This window comes from Podarcis gaigeae (assembly GCF_964106915.1).
Source record: "Podarcis gaigeae genome assembly, chromosome: 6".
NCBI lineage: Eukaryota > Metazoa > Chordata > Lepidosauria > Squamata > Lacertidae > Podarcis > Podarcis gaigeae.
This window is the reverse complement of record NC_139682.1, coordinates 58,218,726-58,235,646: the sequence shown is the minus strand read 5'-3', so window position 1 is coordinate 58,235,646 and position 16,921 is coordinate 58,218,726. Positions and strand designations below refer to the sequence as shown.

At 42.2% G+C, this 16,921-nt stretch overlaps 1 protein-coding gene across 1 annotated transcript in view; it reads left to right on the top strand.

Moving 5' to 3' along the window:
* PLPP3 (phospholipid phosphatase 3) overlaps window positions 1-15,661 on the top strand; it is a 64,185-nt gene extending 48,524 nt beyond the window's left edge. Inside the window, exons 4-6 of the mRNA XM_083745900.1 lie at window positions 220-277; window positions 8,478-8,654; window positions 14,877-15,661. Coding sequence (XP_083602026.1) covers window positions 220-277; window positions 8,478-8,654; window positions 14,877-15,002 — 361 coding nt within the window. The 3' untranslated portion in view covers window positions 15,003-15,661. The remainder of the gene's footprint in view (window positions 1-219; window positions 278-8,477; window positions 8,655-14,876) is intronic.
* Window positions 15,662-16,921: the final 1,260 nt, after the last annotated feature.

Here is a 16,921-nt window from a genome sequence, read left to right as displayed (position 1 = left end):
ACATATAAATAAGTAAATATAGACAGGCAGTGTGGACCTTTTAATTTCATATCCTTAAGTAATTTTAAACTGCTGTTCCTGTTTTGGTATTTTAGGGGTTGAGAGTTATACTTGATTTTATTGATGACTGTGCAAAGGTGTTGTTCAGAAAACCAAAGCATTTGGCCATTTGCTCCAGTAACAAAACAGGTGTGCTACTTTGCTTCTTTTGTTTTGCAGGAAATCATTCTTTTCTGGACATGCTTCCTTCTCCCTCTATACCATGCTTTATTTGGTGGTAAGTAGGAGGTCATGTATCTTTAAGAAATCATGTTTTATCAGTGTTTCTTAAGGCAGTATGAGAAATGAGTAAATGCTTATGCTGGGCCAAAGTTTTCAGCCCAGCTTTGTTTTTTGACATTACATTGGGTGGTAGTGTTCAGGTGACAGCCCCTGCCCCGGACCAAAGAAATCAAATTTGAATCATTATATATATATGGGGGCAATTCTAAGAGCTTTTTTGTACACCTGGCCATGTGGCTTACCTTAATGAAAGGTGACTGGGAGGTTTTTTTTAAAAAAATTCTTTTCTTTTTTCTCTTTAAACCCCTTTTCCCAAAATGTGAAAATTGCTGGGCCGAATACTACTGCCCAACATTAGCAGAAACCATGGTTTATGAACAGGGCTGTCTTAAACATATGTGGCGCCAGGCTGTAAGGATCCGCCCCACCCCCCCAGGTTGCCCAGTCCCAGGCGCGCAGGAGGGCGGAGCTGGCCGGCCGCCTCAGCGTCTCACTGGCTCGGTCGCCCCCTAACTCGTGGCGCAGAGCCGCCTGCAGCAGAAGAGCCCACCATGGTGCTCCGACCGATGGGCGGGCTCTTTCCCAGACTCAACTCTGGGGCCCCATATTGGCACCCCTGAGAGCCCAGTGCCTAGGTGCCCCACACCCCAAGCACCTATGGGTAAGACAGCCCTATTTATGAAGGTAGCAATGTGTATTGAATGTGCATCAGAGAGTAACAACAGACATCAGCCTGATTTGTTCCTCATCTTCAAGTTGGGAATTATGACCTATGGAATGGGATTATGACCTATAAAACAGGTATGCTACAGAGCCATTTGGATGCTGTGGTTTTAAGAAGTTGGCGTGAACAGCCATAGCTGAAAGGTAGGCAGAGCATCTGCCTTGCAAGCAGAGGGGACTAAATTGAATTCCCCAGCCTCTCTAGGTACAGTTGGAAAAGACTCCTAGGCAGTGTAAGCAATAATGAGCTAGATAGACCAGCAGTTTCTTGTTCCTTTGCAATGTTTATCCTGCCAAAAAAGAACCACATCTGCATTACTTGTTTCGATCTCAGTTTCACTAGAAAAAGCAAGAGCAAGCAAAGCTCAAGGAATGTAAGCCTTCGTGTATTTCATTTTGCCAAGCAACATAATTGAGATAATGTTAGGCTGCTTTATTTGTCATTTACCTACATTGATTCAAAATCATAATTATCTGTTTCATTAGTTTTTTTTAAAAAAAGTAATCTGCTTTCTGAGTAGCTCTTCAGGAAGCAGGGCAGGTGGACTTACTAGCCCACATAGTTTCATCCAAAACTATGGGGCTGGTCTTGTTTTTCTTTGTCAATGAAAAATGGCTCTGCCCTTCCTTTCCTCAGCTTGTTATGCCAGAGTATTTCCTGACTGTAGCTGCTGGAAGCATGCTTGATAGAGCTTGTGAAAAGAGCACGGCACAGGTCAATTATGGGTGGAACTACCCTAAGCTCTTTGGAAGGAAAAGGGAGAGAGATTTAGGGAGTGATTTGTGGTAAATGTAATTAAGGGAAAGCTTTTTCTTCTTCTGAGAGTATTTCAAAAGATCTGTGGGCCCTGAATCTCCTGTAACCTTAGATATGAAATTTGGGGGCAGGTGGGGGAGGAGAACCCAGACCTGAACTTATAAAAACATTAAACATAAGTAAATATATATGTGTAGGCTTTCTGCAACACAATTCCTTCTCTTTGCTGCCGCAAAAGATAAATTAACACACAGCTCCCTGCTGTTTCCCCTCCCCTTTCCCTTTTTCTCTTTATGATGGAAGCAGCCTCCATAATTTAATTACCATGCCTTTCAGACTGTTTGGGAGTCTGCATGAATTTATTTCCCCATATTTTTCTCTCACTTTTCTTTAAATGTTTCAAAGTTATTCCGTAAACATTTACACCATTTCCTCTCAGCGATGGTAAAATAACATTGCCAGTGAACTGGAGGCGGGTGGATTTGCAACATGAAAAAGGCTAAAGCTCATTTTTTTGTCCCCCCCCCCTTCCTCCTTCTTAAAAAAATATAAGAATAATCATAGCAGTAGTGAGTGAGTGTGTGTCTTTTGGTTATAGCAATGGAGCTGGTCTCGAGGACTTCAGAATAAATGGTTTGTTTTACCTATCACCACTTCCATTTGCCATGAAATGGTTCCACCATTTCCCACCCTGTATGTGTACACCCCGCTAAACTCTCCAGGACCTCTTTAGAGGCCATTTATGTTCACTGATTTTAAAATTAGAGGAACAGTTCTGCATCAGGGGAGCCTATTCTGTGGCCCTGCAAATCTTGTTAGACTACAACTTCCAGCAATCCCAAACAACATGGCTGGTAGTCCGAGATAATGGCAGTTGCAGGTCAACAGTAATCTAACCTACAAGGTGCTCAGGTAAGCTCTAGGTTAGATTACTGCAATGCCTTATACGTGGGGCTGCCTTTGAAAACAGTTCAGAACTACAGCCAGTGTAGAATCCACCAGCCAAATTGTTAACTGGGTGTAGGATGTTTGATCATATAACACCAATCCTAATCTGCCTTCATTCACTGCCAATTCGTTTCTGGACTCAATTCAGACTGCCGGTTTAGACCTATAAAGCCTTATGCAGCTCATGACCCAAATACCTTCTGGACCACATCTCCGCACATGAACCTATCTGGACCCTGCCATCATCATCTTGAGTCCAAGGGAGCTGCAAAGAGTGGCTAGACAAGAACAAGTCTTTTTTGTGGTCGTTCCCCAATTGTGGAATGTTCTCCTCAAAGATATTACACTTGGCGCTGTCGTTATACACATTTAGCACCTGAGGGTGTTGAGGTGAGGTGCTATGCTCCTTTGCTTATATTCACAGTGCTACTCAATTGCTTATTTGACACCATTTCCCCCCCCCCCCGCCCCGTCCCCTGATGTATTCAGTGAGAATTAGCTAGTTGGTGATGTCACTCAGGACAAACAAATCTAACACAGATATTATTTTTTTTTAAGAAAATGTCCTCACTCTGAATTTGCTTCACTGGTAATATCATCACATAGCCAATTCTCACTGGCTAAATGGCAGCTTCACTGCTCTATTAGAGGATGGCTGATACGAGAGCAAGTGGCCATTGGGATTGTGAAGAGTTACCTCCCCCCCTTTCTTTCTGAGTGTATTGTGACCTGAGGAGATAGGATGGGCACCACATCTGCCCAAAATGTACTTGGAAGAGGCTCTTTTTATTTTTGGCTGTACTGGGAAGGGGCACTTGTCAGGGGAGAGCATGGTAGTCCTGAGTACATTTGGGGGTTTCTGCAATCATTTAAACACCTTTCACTCTCCTTCCACCAAATAACGGTCAAAGAAAAGGAGGGGCGCTGGCAATAGGGGGAAAGGTGTTCGTGAAATGTGCCCAGCTAGTTTGGCTCATAAATGTTCAAATTTGATTCTTGGAAATTGTTGCTGCAGAAAGTAGGAGGCTAGAATGTGGCAGGGAGCTCCCCAAACATTCAGAGAAGTCACCTTTGACTTAGATGAGTCACTATTGGTTTTGGATTCATTAAAGAAAATGGCATGTACAGACAAGCATGTAATTTCTGCAAAACTGGAGGCTGTCTGTGTGAGTTTCAACTTACTGAAAATTGGACTCTTTCTCTGCTCCTACCGCTGTACGCTACTGCCCCCACCCAGGCAATTGCTGATTCTGAACCTGCAGAGAAGCAATTTTACAGGCTTTGTGGGCCTGGCACACCATATCATAAAAACCTGCTCTGCTGCTTTCGTACAAAAAACAAAATGAAAAGCACCTTGAAGTGCTGACTAATGTCAAACTCTCCCACAAGGTGCTAATTTTCCTCTACTCTCATTTGACTTCAGGTAGAAGAAGCTGTCACGGTTGATCCAGTTTTGCCTGTAGGGTTCTCTCTCTTGCACTCCAGTCCTATAGGGAGTGGATCTTCATTAAATTTGTCAGGGTTGCATTTTTTTGGATCCTACAAGTTCAGCATTGTGCTCTTCATACTGCTTGATACATTTGGGGGTTGGTTTGTTTTTTGACCGAGTCTATTATAGACTAATGTTTTGCTCCAGTTAAAACTGTAACATTTGAAGCATATGCATTGCGTATCTATTTTAAGTCTTGTATATTATTTGGAGAGCCGTGGGTTGGTCTCTTGTTGCTCAATGCATGGTTAGTTCACCGGAGGTGAGAAAAGGTGTGTGTTATGGTTTTAGTTGATTTGCAACCGGAATCTGCATTGTGTACTAGGAGTGTGCATTGGATTCAGATGAATCCTGAATTCCAAAGGAAAACCCACAATGGCATAGCGAAGCTTCTTCACAGCAGTGTTCAGATATGCTGGGCCAAAGCTCATTCTTGACTTAATGACATTCCATTAAGCAATTGCATTAGTTTCCTGCTGCTGCTCTCTCTGCCCAGTTCAGACACTACTAAGGCCAGTCCAACATTTACTCTCTCCTCTTTATGTAGAAGAACACCAGCTACCATCTAGGTCAGGCTTCCTCAGCCTCGGCCCTCCAGATGTTTTGGGACTACAATTCCCATCATCCCTGACCGCTGGTCCTGTTAGCTAGGGATCATGGGAGTTGTAGGCCAAAAATGTCTGGAGGGCCGAGGTTGAGGAAGCCTGATTTAGGTAGTATTTAGCTTTCTAAATAAATGTGTCCTGACTCCAGGGGTTGTTAGAATAAGCCAGGTAATGTTGCCCACAGGGTGTTGCATTGTGCCAGCCAAATCTGAAAACAGCTGCTGGATTAATGTCTTATATAACTTCACAGACATTTATGTCATTGTGCCATGCGGGGTTAGGAAATAAACTCCTGAGGTGGCCACCTTAAATGCTACTTGTTTTAGTTTCCAGGGCTGTGCTATACTTGCTCTAACAGCCAGATGAACAGTGGAATTCATGTCTGCAAGAATGCCAAATAGCAAACTTCTGACTCTATTTCAGTGGGATCATGGCCAATCTGTTAGTCATTAGATAAATATCAGTGACTGATTTCAAAGCCCCAGACTCAACAAAAGGGAATGATTTTCCCCCTTTACACTCTTTTGTGTGACTCTAACCCATCTGCTCAAATGAGGCCAGATGCAGGTACGCATTCATTTGAAAATTTCCTACAGTACTTCAGAAACGGTTAATCATTAATGTACGCATTTCTCAATCAGCAGTGTGCTCTACAGTGTGTTCTTACTCATCCCCACAGCAATATTTGACGTAGGTTAGGCAACCCTGACAACTTTAGAGTTTGAATATGGGTCACGGTTACAGTTGTGTCCAACAGAGCTTACCTGTCAAGCGCTTATGAGGGACCACATCTTCTCCCACCCCAAACAGATTGTCCAGTAGCCTCTCCATCTTTCCAAAGTGTTTTCAAAAAACACAAAATCTCCCCAGAGCAGTACTATGAAGTAACAAAGATGCCTTCACACAGCTGGTACTGGTAGCATGAGTTTACTTGTGTAAACTTCATGACACGCAGAGCTTTCCCCCCCAGTTGGAACTCACTGGAACTCAGTTCCGGCACATCTCAGGTGGGCGCTATTGCCATTATAAGAGAACAAGGGAGTCGTTCACGGTGAGTTCTAGACCCTCTTTCTAGAAAAACGGCACTGATGACAAATGTATTCATTCACGCATGATATAAACGTTGAACATGGTGGATTTAGCTGCTTTGAGCCATTGTCTGAAAATGGAATGAAAGCCATTCTTACAACAAGCATATGCTGCATGTGATATTATTATTATTATTATTATTATTATTATTATTATTATTATTATTGCCAAACCTTCTGAAAAGTAACAAAAATGTAAGCAACTATTAATATTTTTCTCCTCCTCACTTGTTAAGGGAACATGAGCCCCTCATTTTTATTTGCTTGGGATCCCTGACTAACCACAGACATTCCCACTAACATCACTGGAAGTCCCCTGGCCGCAGAACTGCTGCACATTGCCCTGAGAGCGGTCTGTTCTGTGGTGATGTTGCCACTGCCAGATTTCTTATATGTGAGAGGTTTTCCAGCAACCCTGGCTACATATGGCCACGAGGTCATTGCTGTCTTCCCTCCCTCTTTGGTTTTGTCACACTTATCTCCTCTGTGCTATTGGCCGCCACTTTTCCCACTGCAGCTTATTGGTCTGCAAGTGGCAGTTGTTCATTTCATGTTACTATATAAACACCACACTGGCGCCTCCGTAAACCTCCCACGACTGAGTTAGCAGTATATAGAGACTTGAGTAAAAACCACTTGTAATTCGCTTTTTGTCTGCTGTAAAAACAACTTCAGTTCAGTTGGGTTGTTCGTTTTTGTTTTTTGTTTTTTTACATTAAGTGTTTGTTTTCTTTAGCTTGGTTTCACTTTATAATGAAAACCTTTCGGATGTAAAGAGGGCAGAAGATGACAGCACAGGGTGGGTTTTGTGAAAAAGAACACAAGATCGGGCTGGTTAATCTTCCACATGCTGCCACTAAATTTTGTTCAGCAAATATGGTGATTTAAAGTTTCATCGAAAGAGAAATAATTGATATTATGTTGAAGGATGATTCTAAACTGTTTAATGACTGAATGGGCTCTTATACATTCAGGCTTAGATAAAACAATTCTATGATTCTGTGAGAAGGGAGAATTCCATTAGGTACAGCCTCTTTCAGAACTGAAATGCCATGGTAGAGACAGCTGTATCTAGTAAAATTCTGCCTTGCTTGCAAGAGCTCTCTTAAGTTTAGACCTGACCTTTCTTCTCTCAGACTACTGGCATGCACTGTTTTCTTCTGAAAATATACTGATTGGCTTGTACCAGTGCTTGTGCATTGTACCAATGGCAGGTTCAACAAAGCAACTACATAAAAATGTCCCAGTCCAGACATAAAAATATTGGACTGAGAAACCATGGTTTATTGGCTTAAGAATGAGCCCATCCTAATTCATGTCTTGATTTGTAAGCAGTGATCAGACTACAGTGCCTGGCTTTTCCTCCAACTGTAAACTTTTACTGCATCAATTATACAAGCAGGCGTTGCTGTGACCTTGTCACGTTCATCTCCCTGCCTTGTGTTATGGGAAGGCAGCCATAATGGGAGGACTTGGCCATGTTCAGACTCCCCTCGCCTTGCATTTCAGATTGGGTTAGCCTCCAGCTCCTTTGATTTGTGGGCAAACGTTTCTGCCTTTCCTTCTGCCTCTTCCTTTCTCTCTTTGGCTTCCCAAGGTTCCCACAGGAACTCGAGGAATAGGTTGTGCCCACAACTTTCAAGAGGAAACCAGACCAGGATAAGTGGGGAGGGGTGAGGCAGGAGACAATACCCGTTTGACATCATTTCAGCTACTTCATTTCAGGTCAAGTCCTTGGTTGGCTGTTGATTTGTTTGTTCGTTTTCCCTGGCTGAAGCAAAAGTATCATTTCGAACACTGTATTTTAGGTCCAAGGCATTTTAAAAGTTCAAGTCACAAAGTGGTCACAAACACTGCTAGGATTTAAAAGCAAATTAGGAAAAAACCATAAGATGGTCTGAATCTTAATGCTATGATCCATGCTGCAGCTGCACTTGCAATGATATTCAGCAGTGTTCCAGTTACCTCATCTCAAAAAGGGGGTTGCAGATCTGGAAAATGTTCAGAAGTGGGGAAGCCAAAATTATAAAGGGGGGGGGGCTTTCCATCTGAGAATGGTGTGCTTTCTTTATCAATTTTTAACACACTATTTATAATTGTATAAACCTTTCTTATCAGGTAGAAAAAATGATCAAGGAAAGACATAAGAAAGGTTTATACAATTATAAATCGTGTGTTAAAATTTGATAAAGAAATCACACCATTCCCCAGTAATTGTAATCATAGGACTGTGGGTCGCTCATTAAAGTTGGATGGCATGACAGACAAAAGAAGTTACGAAGACTGAGCCGAAGGTTTGAACTTGGGACCCAAATTTGGTCGACAAGGTGGGGGTTGAAATTCCTCTACCACCTTTTGCCTACTGCTGACACCTGTTTTGCAGTGTTGGTAGTGACAGCAGAGGCCCTCCCTGCCACACAATGCTTTTTCCCCCGGCTGCTATTTTGCTCTGCCCTGAAGATAGATTTGTTTTCTGTTTGCCATATTGTAAACCTGGCACTAATTCTGTTCCACTGCAGTATGGTGCCAACTGTTGTGAGGACAGCATCCTAATGTCTTTCTCCTTCCTTTTTTTTTCTTTGTAGCTGTACCTGCAAGCCAGGTTCACTTGGAGAGGAGCCCGTCTGCTGCGTCCCCTGCTGCAGTTCACACTGATTATGATGGCCTTTTACACAGGGCTTTCTCGTGTGTCTGACCACAAACATCATCCAACAGACGTCTTGGCTGGTTTCGTACAAGGGGCCCTGGTGGCTTACTGCATAGTACGTGACATGTCATACCATAGAATTGTTTCACTAAACAACCACATGCACCTTATCCATAAGACAGTGGTGCACTATTCGAGTGTTAAAGCCCATCCTAAGGGCAGAGAAAAGCTTTACCCTGGCACCATAAATGTAGTATCAGTGCTAGGTGGACCTCACTGGGGAGAGTGTTGCTGGCATTGTGCAGGAGTTGGTAAAACCAAGGAAGGATAGACTTAAACAAAGAAGGGAGAAAGGGATGGAGACTTAAATAAGGAAAACCAATGTGCAATGCAGTGTTAGAAACCTAAAAGATAAATGCACAGCAATCAGTAACCTTTCACATGTAACATGTGAAGTTCATGTGAAACAATTTCCCTCTAAGTATTAGATTGGTGATGTTTAGTGCACGGAAAAGAGTTTGCCTTGAATGCATACTAGACTGGGCACATTAGCAGGGTGGTTCACACAGGTGGATTTGTAAACCATTATAGCAGTTCCCCACCCATCCCGAGTTTTGAAACATCTCAAAAGGCAGCTGAATATATATATATGTATTTTCTTTCTTTTCCACTGATTCCATTGCTAACCAAACCACTGTTTGAATTCTGTGAGGAATGTAGTCTCTCAGTACCCAAGTACAGATTGAAAAGCTAAGCAGAAATGTTTTTAGCTCCAGAAAACATGCCCAGATCTTTTTGAGACATCGCAACCTTCAGGAGAAATCTATCAGAGCTTCACAGCATAGAGATAAAGGATCACAGCTCCACAATCAGCACCATGCAGTGCTATGAATGAGGGCCATTTTGTGAAGTAAATAAACCTGGGGATTTCCAAGCATTGAGTTCCCACATAAGATGCAATTTGACTATGCAATAACAGGAATTGCACTTATATGGGAGATTTGCCAGGCAGGTGCTTACTCCTTCCCAAAACCACCAGTTCTCCCCTACAAATGCCCTGCCCTCCTCACTTGCAATTTCACAATCTAGCTGGGAAGAAAAATAATAAAACTGCCAGAGAAGAGAATGCATAAGCGCTCTCCATGCCCCCAGGCCATCAGTTTGTTTTCCAGCAAGCACTTCTTCCCCAGTCCTGCTTCTCTCACATACACATTGAACCTCAATTGTAATTTCAGTGGGTGAACATCTCCTGCTTACATTTTACTTGGTAGCAGAAGTGATAGTCTCCACTAAGTTGCAGAGACAACGCAACAAGATTCTTCAAAGCTTCCGTGGCATTTTATTCTTATTTATTTTTGTTGCGGGTTAAACAAACAAAAGATCACCCTGGAAGGAGCTCTTGGATATATTCAGAAAATACTTTGGGCAACTTTTTCACACAACGAAACAGTTTCTTTTCAGCTCAGGGGCTTCAATTTGGGTCATGTGGCTTTGTCTAGAATCGCCCGGTATTAGAGATAGCTATATGGAAGGCTTTGACTAAGCTCTCCTGTTAGTTGCTCTAAATACTTTGCCAAATGGTGGAAGAGGACAGAGAAGAAGAAGAAGAATGCGATGCTAGGGTACAGTAGGATGCAGATGAACTCAATGCACTGCAGCAAAAATGCTTCTGACAGACAATAAGGGTCTCGATGCTTGAACAGGACACTTTTCACTGTTTCCTGTCCAATGACAAGTTACAAATCTGACCCCGTTTTCCTGACCTGTAAACAGATGGCATGTTTTACTGGGCCAGAGGAGGGGTGAGAGTTCGGCTGCTATAGGCTGACTTTCCTGTGACGAGATAAAGGCCACGGAGGAAGCAGCTGCCTGAGAAACACCACACACATGTACATCACTTCCTTTTTAACCCCTTCCCTCCGTGGCTGCTGCCCTTTTGTATGCTTCAGTCCTTCATCAGGATGTGCAGAGGGTATTGGTCACTTTTAGTCTGGCCCTTGTGCAGCCATGGGGGTTGGGGAAAAAAGACATGGCTGTAGAAAAGGAAATGAAGAGAGGGGTGACTACTGCTCCCCTACTTCGTCCCATAATTTCCAGCTCCTAAGGAATGGCCTAAATGTTCATAAGCAAGTTGAGTGTTGCTTATGAGACTTAGATTTAGAAAAGCCCTAGCCTCACCTTTTTCACTGTGCTTTATATACTTTTCTGAATTTATTTAAAATTTATGTCCTGTCCTTTGACCCGGAGTTCTTGCAGTTTAGTTCTTCTGATTATTGGCAATAGGTGCCAGTAGCTGAGGCTAGCCTCTAAGGGGGTTAGAATCATAGAATCATAGAGCTGGAAGAGACCACAAGGGCCATCGAATCCAACCCCCTGCCAAGCAGGAAACACCATCAGAGCACTCCTGACATATGGTTGTCAAGCCTCTGCTTAAAGACCTCCAAAGAAGGAGACTCCACCACACTCCTTGGCAGCAAATTCCACTGGCAAACAGCTCTTACTGTCAGGAAGTTCTTCCTAAGGTTTAGGTGGAATCTTCTTTCTTGTAGTTTGGATCCATTGCTCCGTGTCCGCTTCTCTGGAGCAGCAGAAAACAACCTTTCTCCCTCCTCTATGAGACATCCTTTTATATATTTGAACATGGCTATCATATCACCCCTTAACCTCCTCTTCTCCAGGCTAAACATGCCCAGCTCCCTTAGCCGTTCCTCATAAGGCATCGTTTCCAGGCCTTTGACCATTTTGGTTGCCCTCCAACCAGTACTTGTTTCATCCAAGACCATACAAGATCTTGTTTTGTTTGGAATTCAGATGCAATCAGAATGGCTGAAATCAAAATGTCTTTTATGAACCGCTTTTGTGGTGGCTATAATTGTGTTGTGGCAAATTGTGGGAAGATGCAAATCTTAGGGGCCATTTCCTTCTCCTATTCACCTAATCTCATGTTAAGCTGTTTGCTTAAAATGTTCTGGGTCCAAGTGAAGCCTTTTCTAATATAATGAATTTAAGAAGGGCATCGATCAGTTGAAATAGTGAGCTACCAGCTTACAACATCATATAGCACATTCCCTGTCGTCTGCAGTTTAGTTTTCTTTATGGGTGGAGAGCACCTTCCACAGGAAGTGGCATAAATCCAAGCAAAAACACTCTGTGCGTTTACCCCTCTCTCTTTTTGTGTTAAGCAGCTGAAGCATTAGGAAGGTTTAACACACTGTTCTAACCTTAGGAGATCATGTTTCATGATTTCTCAAAGTGTTTTTATAACCTCAAACCTTGCTAAAAGTGAAATACAGTTTAAATGGGAATTAACGCCACTACCCAAATATCTGATTTAAAGCCACACACGCCATGAACTGCAGAGCAAAGGCTAAGAAAGCCAAGATGACACTCCATCCATAACTTATCCAGTTAGAAAATACAGGCCAGATTGAACCTAATCCTCCATCTGCCACTTCCACCGTGCAACCGCTACTCACTCCTGCCACAAATTGATTTGTCATGGAGCTCTCGGTATAGAATGTGGATATCGTCATGATTGAATCCAGTCTTAGGAAGTGGGTACATGAGAGGCATGGCCTCAAAATCGCCTTCCAACTCTTGCTTCTGCCATACTACAGAAATGGATGAATGGGTACAGACATTTAGCAGTTGTGTTCAAATTAAATGAAGATTTAAATACTTCCAAAATCTAGAGGACACACAGAGAACACCAAGTATGCCTACTCCCCCCAAAAATCAAAGGGACGCTTACAATTCTCCATCACAAGTTTCTTGAAGTAGTGATAGAATACAAGCATGAACCACAAGTACTGCACACCGTCCAACAAAAGCAAGTAGTCAGAAGTGGTCTTGACTAATTTAAATCTCATTGATTTGAGTAGGACAGTCAGAGACAGCATTTGCTGTCCGGAGTTCACAGCTCCTTTTCCTCTTGTTATGAAGGGCTAGTGTTATAATGGGTAAGAAACCTTTTTCTCCAGAACCAAAAGAAAGTCTAGAATGCCTATCCATCTCTAATATAGCTTCATTTGAAACAGGAGACTTAATATGCTGGCAATCAGAAAAAGGAACTGTAGTTTTGGTTCAGGAACCCTAGTGTTGCCTTCGAAGAGAACATAAAATTTAAATAAGCCAGGGAAAGAGGTTGGTACTACTATTTATTTTTCTTTGGTTGCAGCCAACCATCTATTTTTTTCCTGAGTGGAGTTCTGTTTCCTCAGAGAAATAACTGTTTGCTTCAATGCTAATATTTAGATGTCAAACTAACTGATCTGGGAACATAGCAAGACAATTGGAAGCCTGAATGCAAACATCTGCATCCAGTAAAACAAGCAGTCTCTTTAAACAATCAAATGCTTTGTGATTTCTCACTCTGAAAAGCCTAGTAGCCTAACTAATAGAAGTCTTGGGAAGTTGAATTAGGAGCACAACTTCTCTAACCCTGCTAGAGCTTCAAAGCAGTATAAAAGCAATGCTTTTGGTCATAACATATGAACAATAATGTTCTTGCTGGACACATTTGCCAGTGGAATAAGAGCCTCTCACACATTGGTTACTTCAACTGCAGAGCAGAGTGATGGATTTTCCTGGAATTACATTTGTCAATAGATGGGCATATTTCATGGATCAGCTGTTTTCTTTAACCCCATTATCCTGTCTGTACTTTGTTTTTTGGGGATTCCTGGTAGGCAGGATGGAGAGGTAGTTGTTAATGGGGCACCTTGCACCAAGGGAACATTTTGCGCAAACTATTCCATCACAAACTTCCTACCTGTAAAGTCAGCTATGGGTCTAGAGTAATGTAGCCACATGTTCTGCTTTTTAAAATGTGCAGTCTATGTTCTGGGGAGGTGTGCTGCTCTTGTTTGAGTCGTGAGTAGCTCTTGGGTTAATTGAAATCCCATTCTGCAGCCCCTGTGTAACTGCAGGTAAGGTGGGAATGAATTGCCTTGGGCTTTCCATTGACTCCCGTCAACATATACAGTATTTAGACGGCAGTCCGAAGCTCCAGTCTGCCTACCAAATGACACTGGCATCATTTGTCCTGTATGTTCCACTCACTCAAAGTATTACCAATGGATTTACACTGGTAGTAGCCTGCAGAAAACAGGATATTTTGGGGGTAGGGATGAGCGAGCCCACGTCTCACTGTATCCACTGACTGGCTGTCACTTCTTGACACCGAGCCCAGTCACCACAATGCTCAAGAAATTGGAAAATTAGTAGTAAACCAATTGTCATTCAGCCAGTGAACAAGTCTGTAGCAGCTTGTGTGATTGCTGTTGTATATAAATATTATGTGTGTTTAATAGCTGGGATTTGTTTGTACCAAACCTCTAGCATTGAATAGCAGAGATGAGCCTTATTCTCCTGTCAGCAGAGCCTGCATTCTGTCTGACCCTTTTCCTTTCTGGCTTCAGAGTTAAATTTTGCAAGGGAGAAAGTACATCAGTCATGCTGGACTTGATACAATTTTGGCTGAGGGAGGATGTCAAAGTTTCCGCCCAGGGCTTTCCTATTGTGTGGCTGCCTCTCTGAATTGTCAAGTGGGAGACTTTTCACATCCGTAAGAGCGGATACGTCATTGATTATTTCAGGGAAAGGTGGTTGGGAATATCTCTTCCTTGACACTATTTCTTTAAAATGACTAAGCTTTTAATTTTCTAGCTGTGAGGAAAGGGCAGTAGGGAAGGGGATGCGGGTGGGTGGGAAGGCAAGGAAATATCAAGCTACCCTGACTGACTAAGAATTACGGAGAATTGACTCCAAAGGGAAGTTTAATTTTAGTCCATTTAAATCACCAGAGGAAGCCAAGCCGTGTGAACTCTTGGTATGGATGTTGACAGCTTCTTGATTGTGTGCCGGGTTGTTGTTGTTTTTTAACTGTAAATAACATTTTTAAAGACTTCTGTATTAAAAAAATCCCCATCCCCTCAGTACATCTCCCTTCCAAACACACAGTGAATGCATTTGAATTAAAATAGTGAAAGAAACCAATGGGTGCTGGGTGAGATCCACTGGAAAAGGAAAGGCAGGGAAAAGCATTTTCCATACCAGTGAGATCCCCGCCAGGGGCACTAGATATTTATGCAAAGTTGTGCCTTGGGCCTTTGTCCCTGCTAGGTATCTAGCAGTGCTTGACTCCTGTGAAATAATTGTTTGCTTCTTTATGGACCAGTCTAGAAGACCTTCAGTCTGGTTCTCATTATAGCAGGATAGTATAACTTCAGAACTGTTATGCTTATTAATGGAGGAGTTAGATTTCCTTTACATAAAACAGAACAGGTATAAAAATCTGAATATTTATATTGAATGCATATATTCATTTTATTTACAGGTGTTCTATGTCTCAGACCTCTTCAAGGAGAAAACAAAGATTTCTCTGCCCCCACCTCCAATCCGGAAGGAGTTACTTTCACCTGTGGATATCCTTGATCGGAACAATCATCACAACATGGTGTAGACATTTGACAAATATATATTTTTTTGTTTTTGTTTTGTTTTTGCAAAATGACTGCTGACAGCAACTACCTGCTGCTCTCAATCTCATCAGACAGTAGAATGTAGGGAGAGACTCTTGCCTGACCAATGAGGTCTGACTCTGTGGCCTTTTTTACACTCACAACATTTGCATAAAATGGGTGTTGTTCAAGTAAGTCAAAGGCAACAATTACGAAATAAATCAAAACACGATGCAGGAATTCTAAATGTGCAATTGGCTGAGTGTTCATGTTGTAGTGAATGCTGAATTGTTCATAGCTTAATGAACACTAAATGATTTCTAGGAAACTGGCCATCTCTGCTTCTGCTTCTTTTATTTGCCATGACAGTTTTCAATTCCTATTAAGTGAGAGAGGGGAGAGAAAAATCCTTGCCAACTAGATTATAGCACTATCTATGAAAAATAAGCACTGATTCATGATTTGTGATCACTTTCTAAGTGTAACCTCTTATTTTATTGGTTTGCTTTATCTCCATTCCAATTCAGAACTTACTTTTGGTTTTGGAGATGTATACCCAGTAAAATCTTAGAAAAGTGCCTATTTCCACTACACAATTCTGTAAGACAGTATTTTTTCTATTTCCAGTTAGGTGTAGAATCCACTTTTTAAATGCAACCCAGCCTGCTTCACCAGTATCCCTGGTTGTAAAGAGTCATTCCATATTTGTTTTCATCTATCCCTCACTTTTGGCGGGGTGCGCTCCCGTCGCTCGGTCCCAGCGCCTGCCAACCTAGCAGTTCGAAAGCACCCCCGGGCGCAAGTAGATAAATAAGGACCGCTTCCTAGTGGGAAGGTAAACGGCGTTCCGTGTGCTGCGCTGGCTCGCCAGATGCAGCTTGTCACGCTGGCCACGTGACCCGGAAGTGTCTGCGGACAGCGCTGGCTCCCGGCCTATAGAGTGAGATGAGCGCACAACCCTAGAGTCTGGCAAGACTGGCCCGTATGGGCAGGGGTACCTTTACCTTTTTTACCCCTCACTTTCTGTATGACATTCTCCATGTTCACAATTATTCTCATCACTAATACTTTGGAGAGCAGGTTGGAGGTGCAAATAAGGGACAACACAAGAAATATGGGACCCATGCCTCTAATATCTAATGTCAACAGTACTGTATGAATTGTCCAGCCTGCATAGTATTATGCTTGGTGGCCTAGTTTTTTAATTAAAAAAAAATCCCCTTTTACCATTGACTCAAATAACAGAAGTATTTTCTGAACATACGGATACCTTGTTTGTGGTCAGCCTTGTTGATCTATGTTAGCACTATTGGCTCTGGGGTTGAGACTCAGAAGGCAACTCCTCCAGCTATCGGGCGGACTGCTGGGCGGGACCGTCTTAGCCTGATGTTCAGTCAAATCCCTTTTGTAATTCCCATGGCTTGAAAAGGGATCATTTTCGACTATTCATTACAGACTAGGCTAAATGCTGCTCTCAGCAACACCAAGGGCATGCGAAGAAAGTAAACCGGAAGAGACCCGCTTCTAGGCTTTCAATTGCAATTCCAAAAGACAGTTCTTAAAAACCTTAGAAGGACTGAACTGCTGATGCTAACCAGGGCAGACTGACCTTTGCACATCTTTGCCATGCAAACTCCGTCCTATCATTTCAATTCTAGCAAGCTATGATTTTTTTTTATAAATATAAATATATATAAATATATATAAATATTATATAAATAATGTATAAAACATTAAAAATTAACTATGTAAAATATTATTTCTGAAACAATTTTAGATATATCCACTATGATCATAAACTGTGTTTTGACCTGTGTTATTTACATGTTGCTGCTTAAAACAAAAAGCATTGACTTAATTTTTTATAGTCGACTAAAATATTGTAGTTCTGTGGTAGCAATATTTTAATGAAAGTAACAAC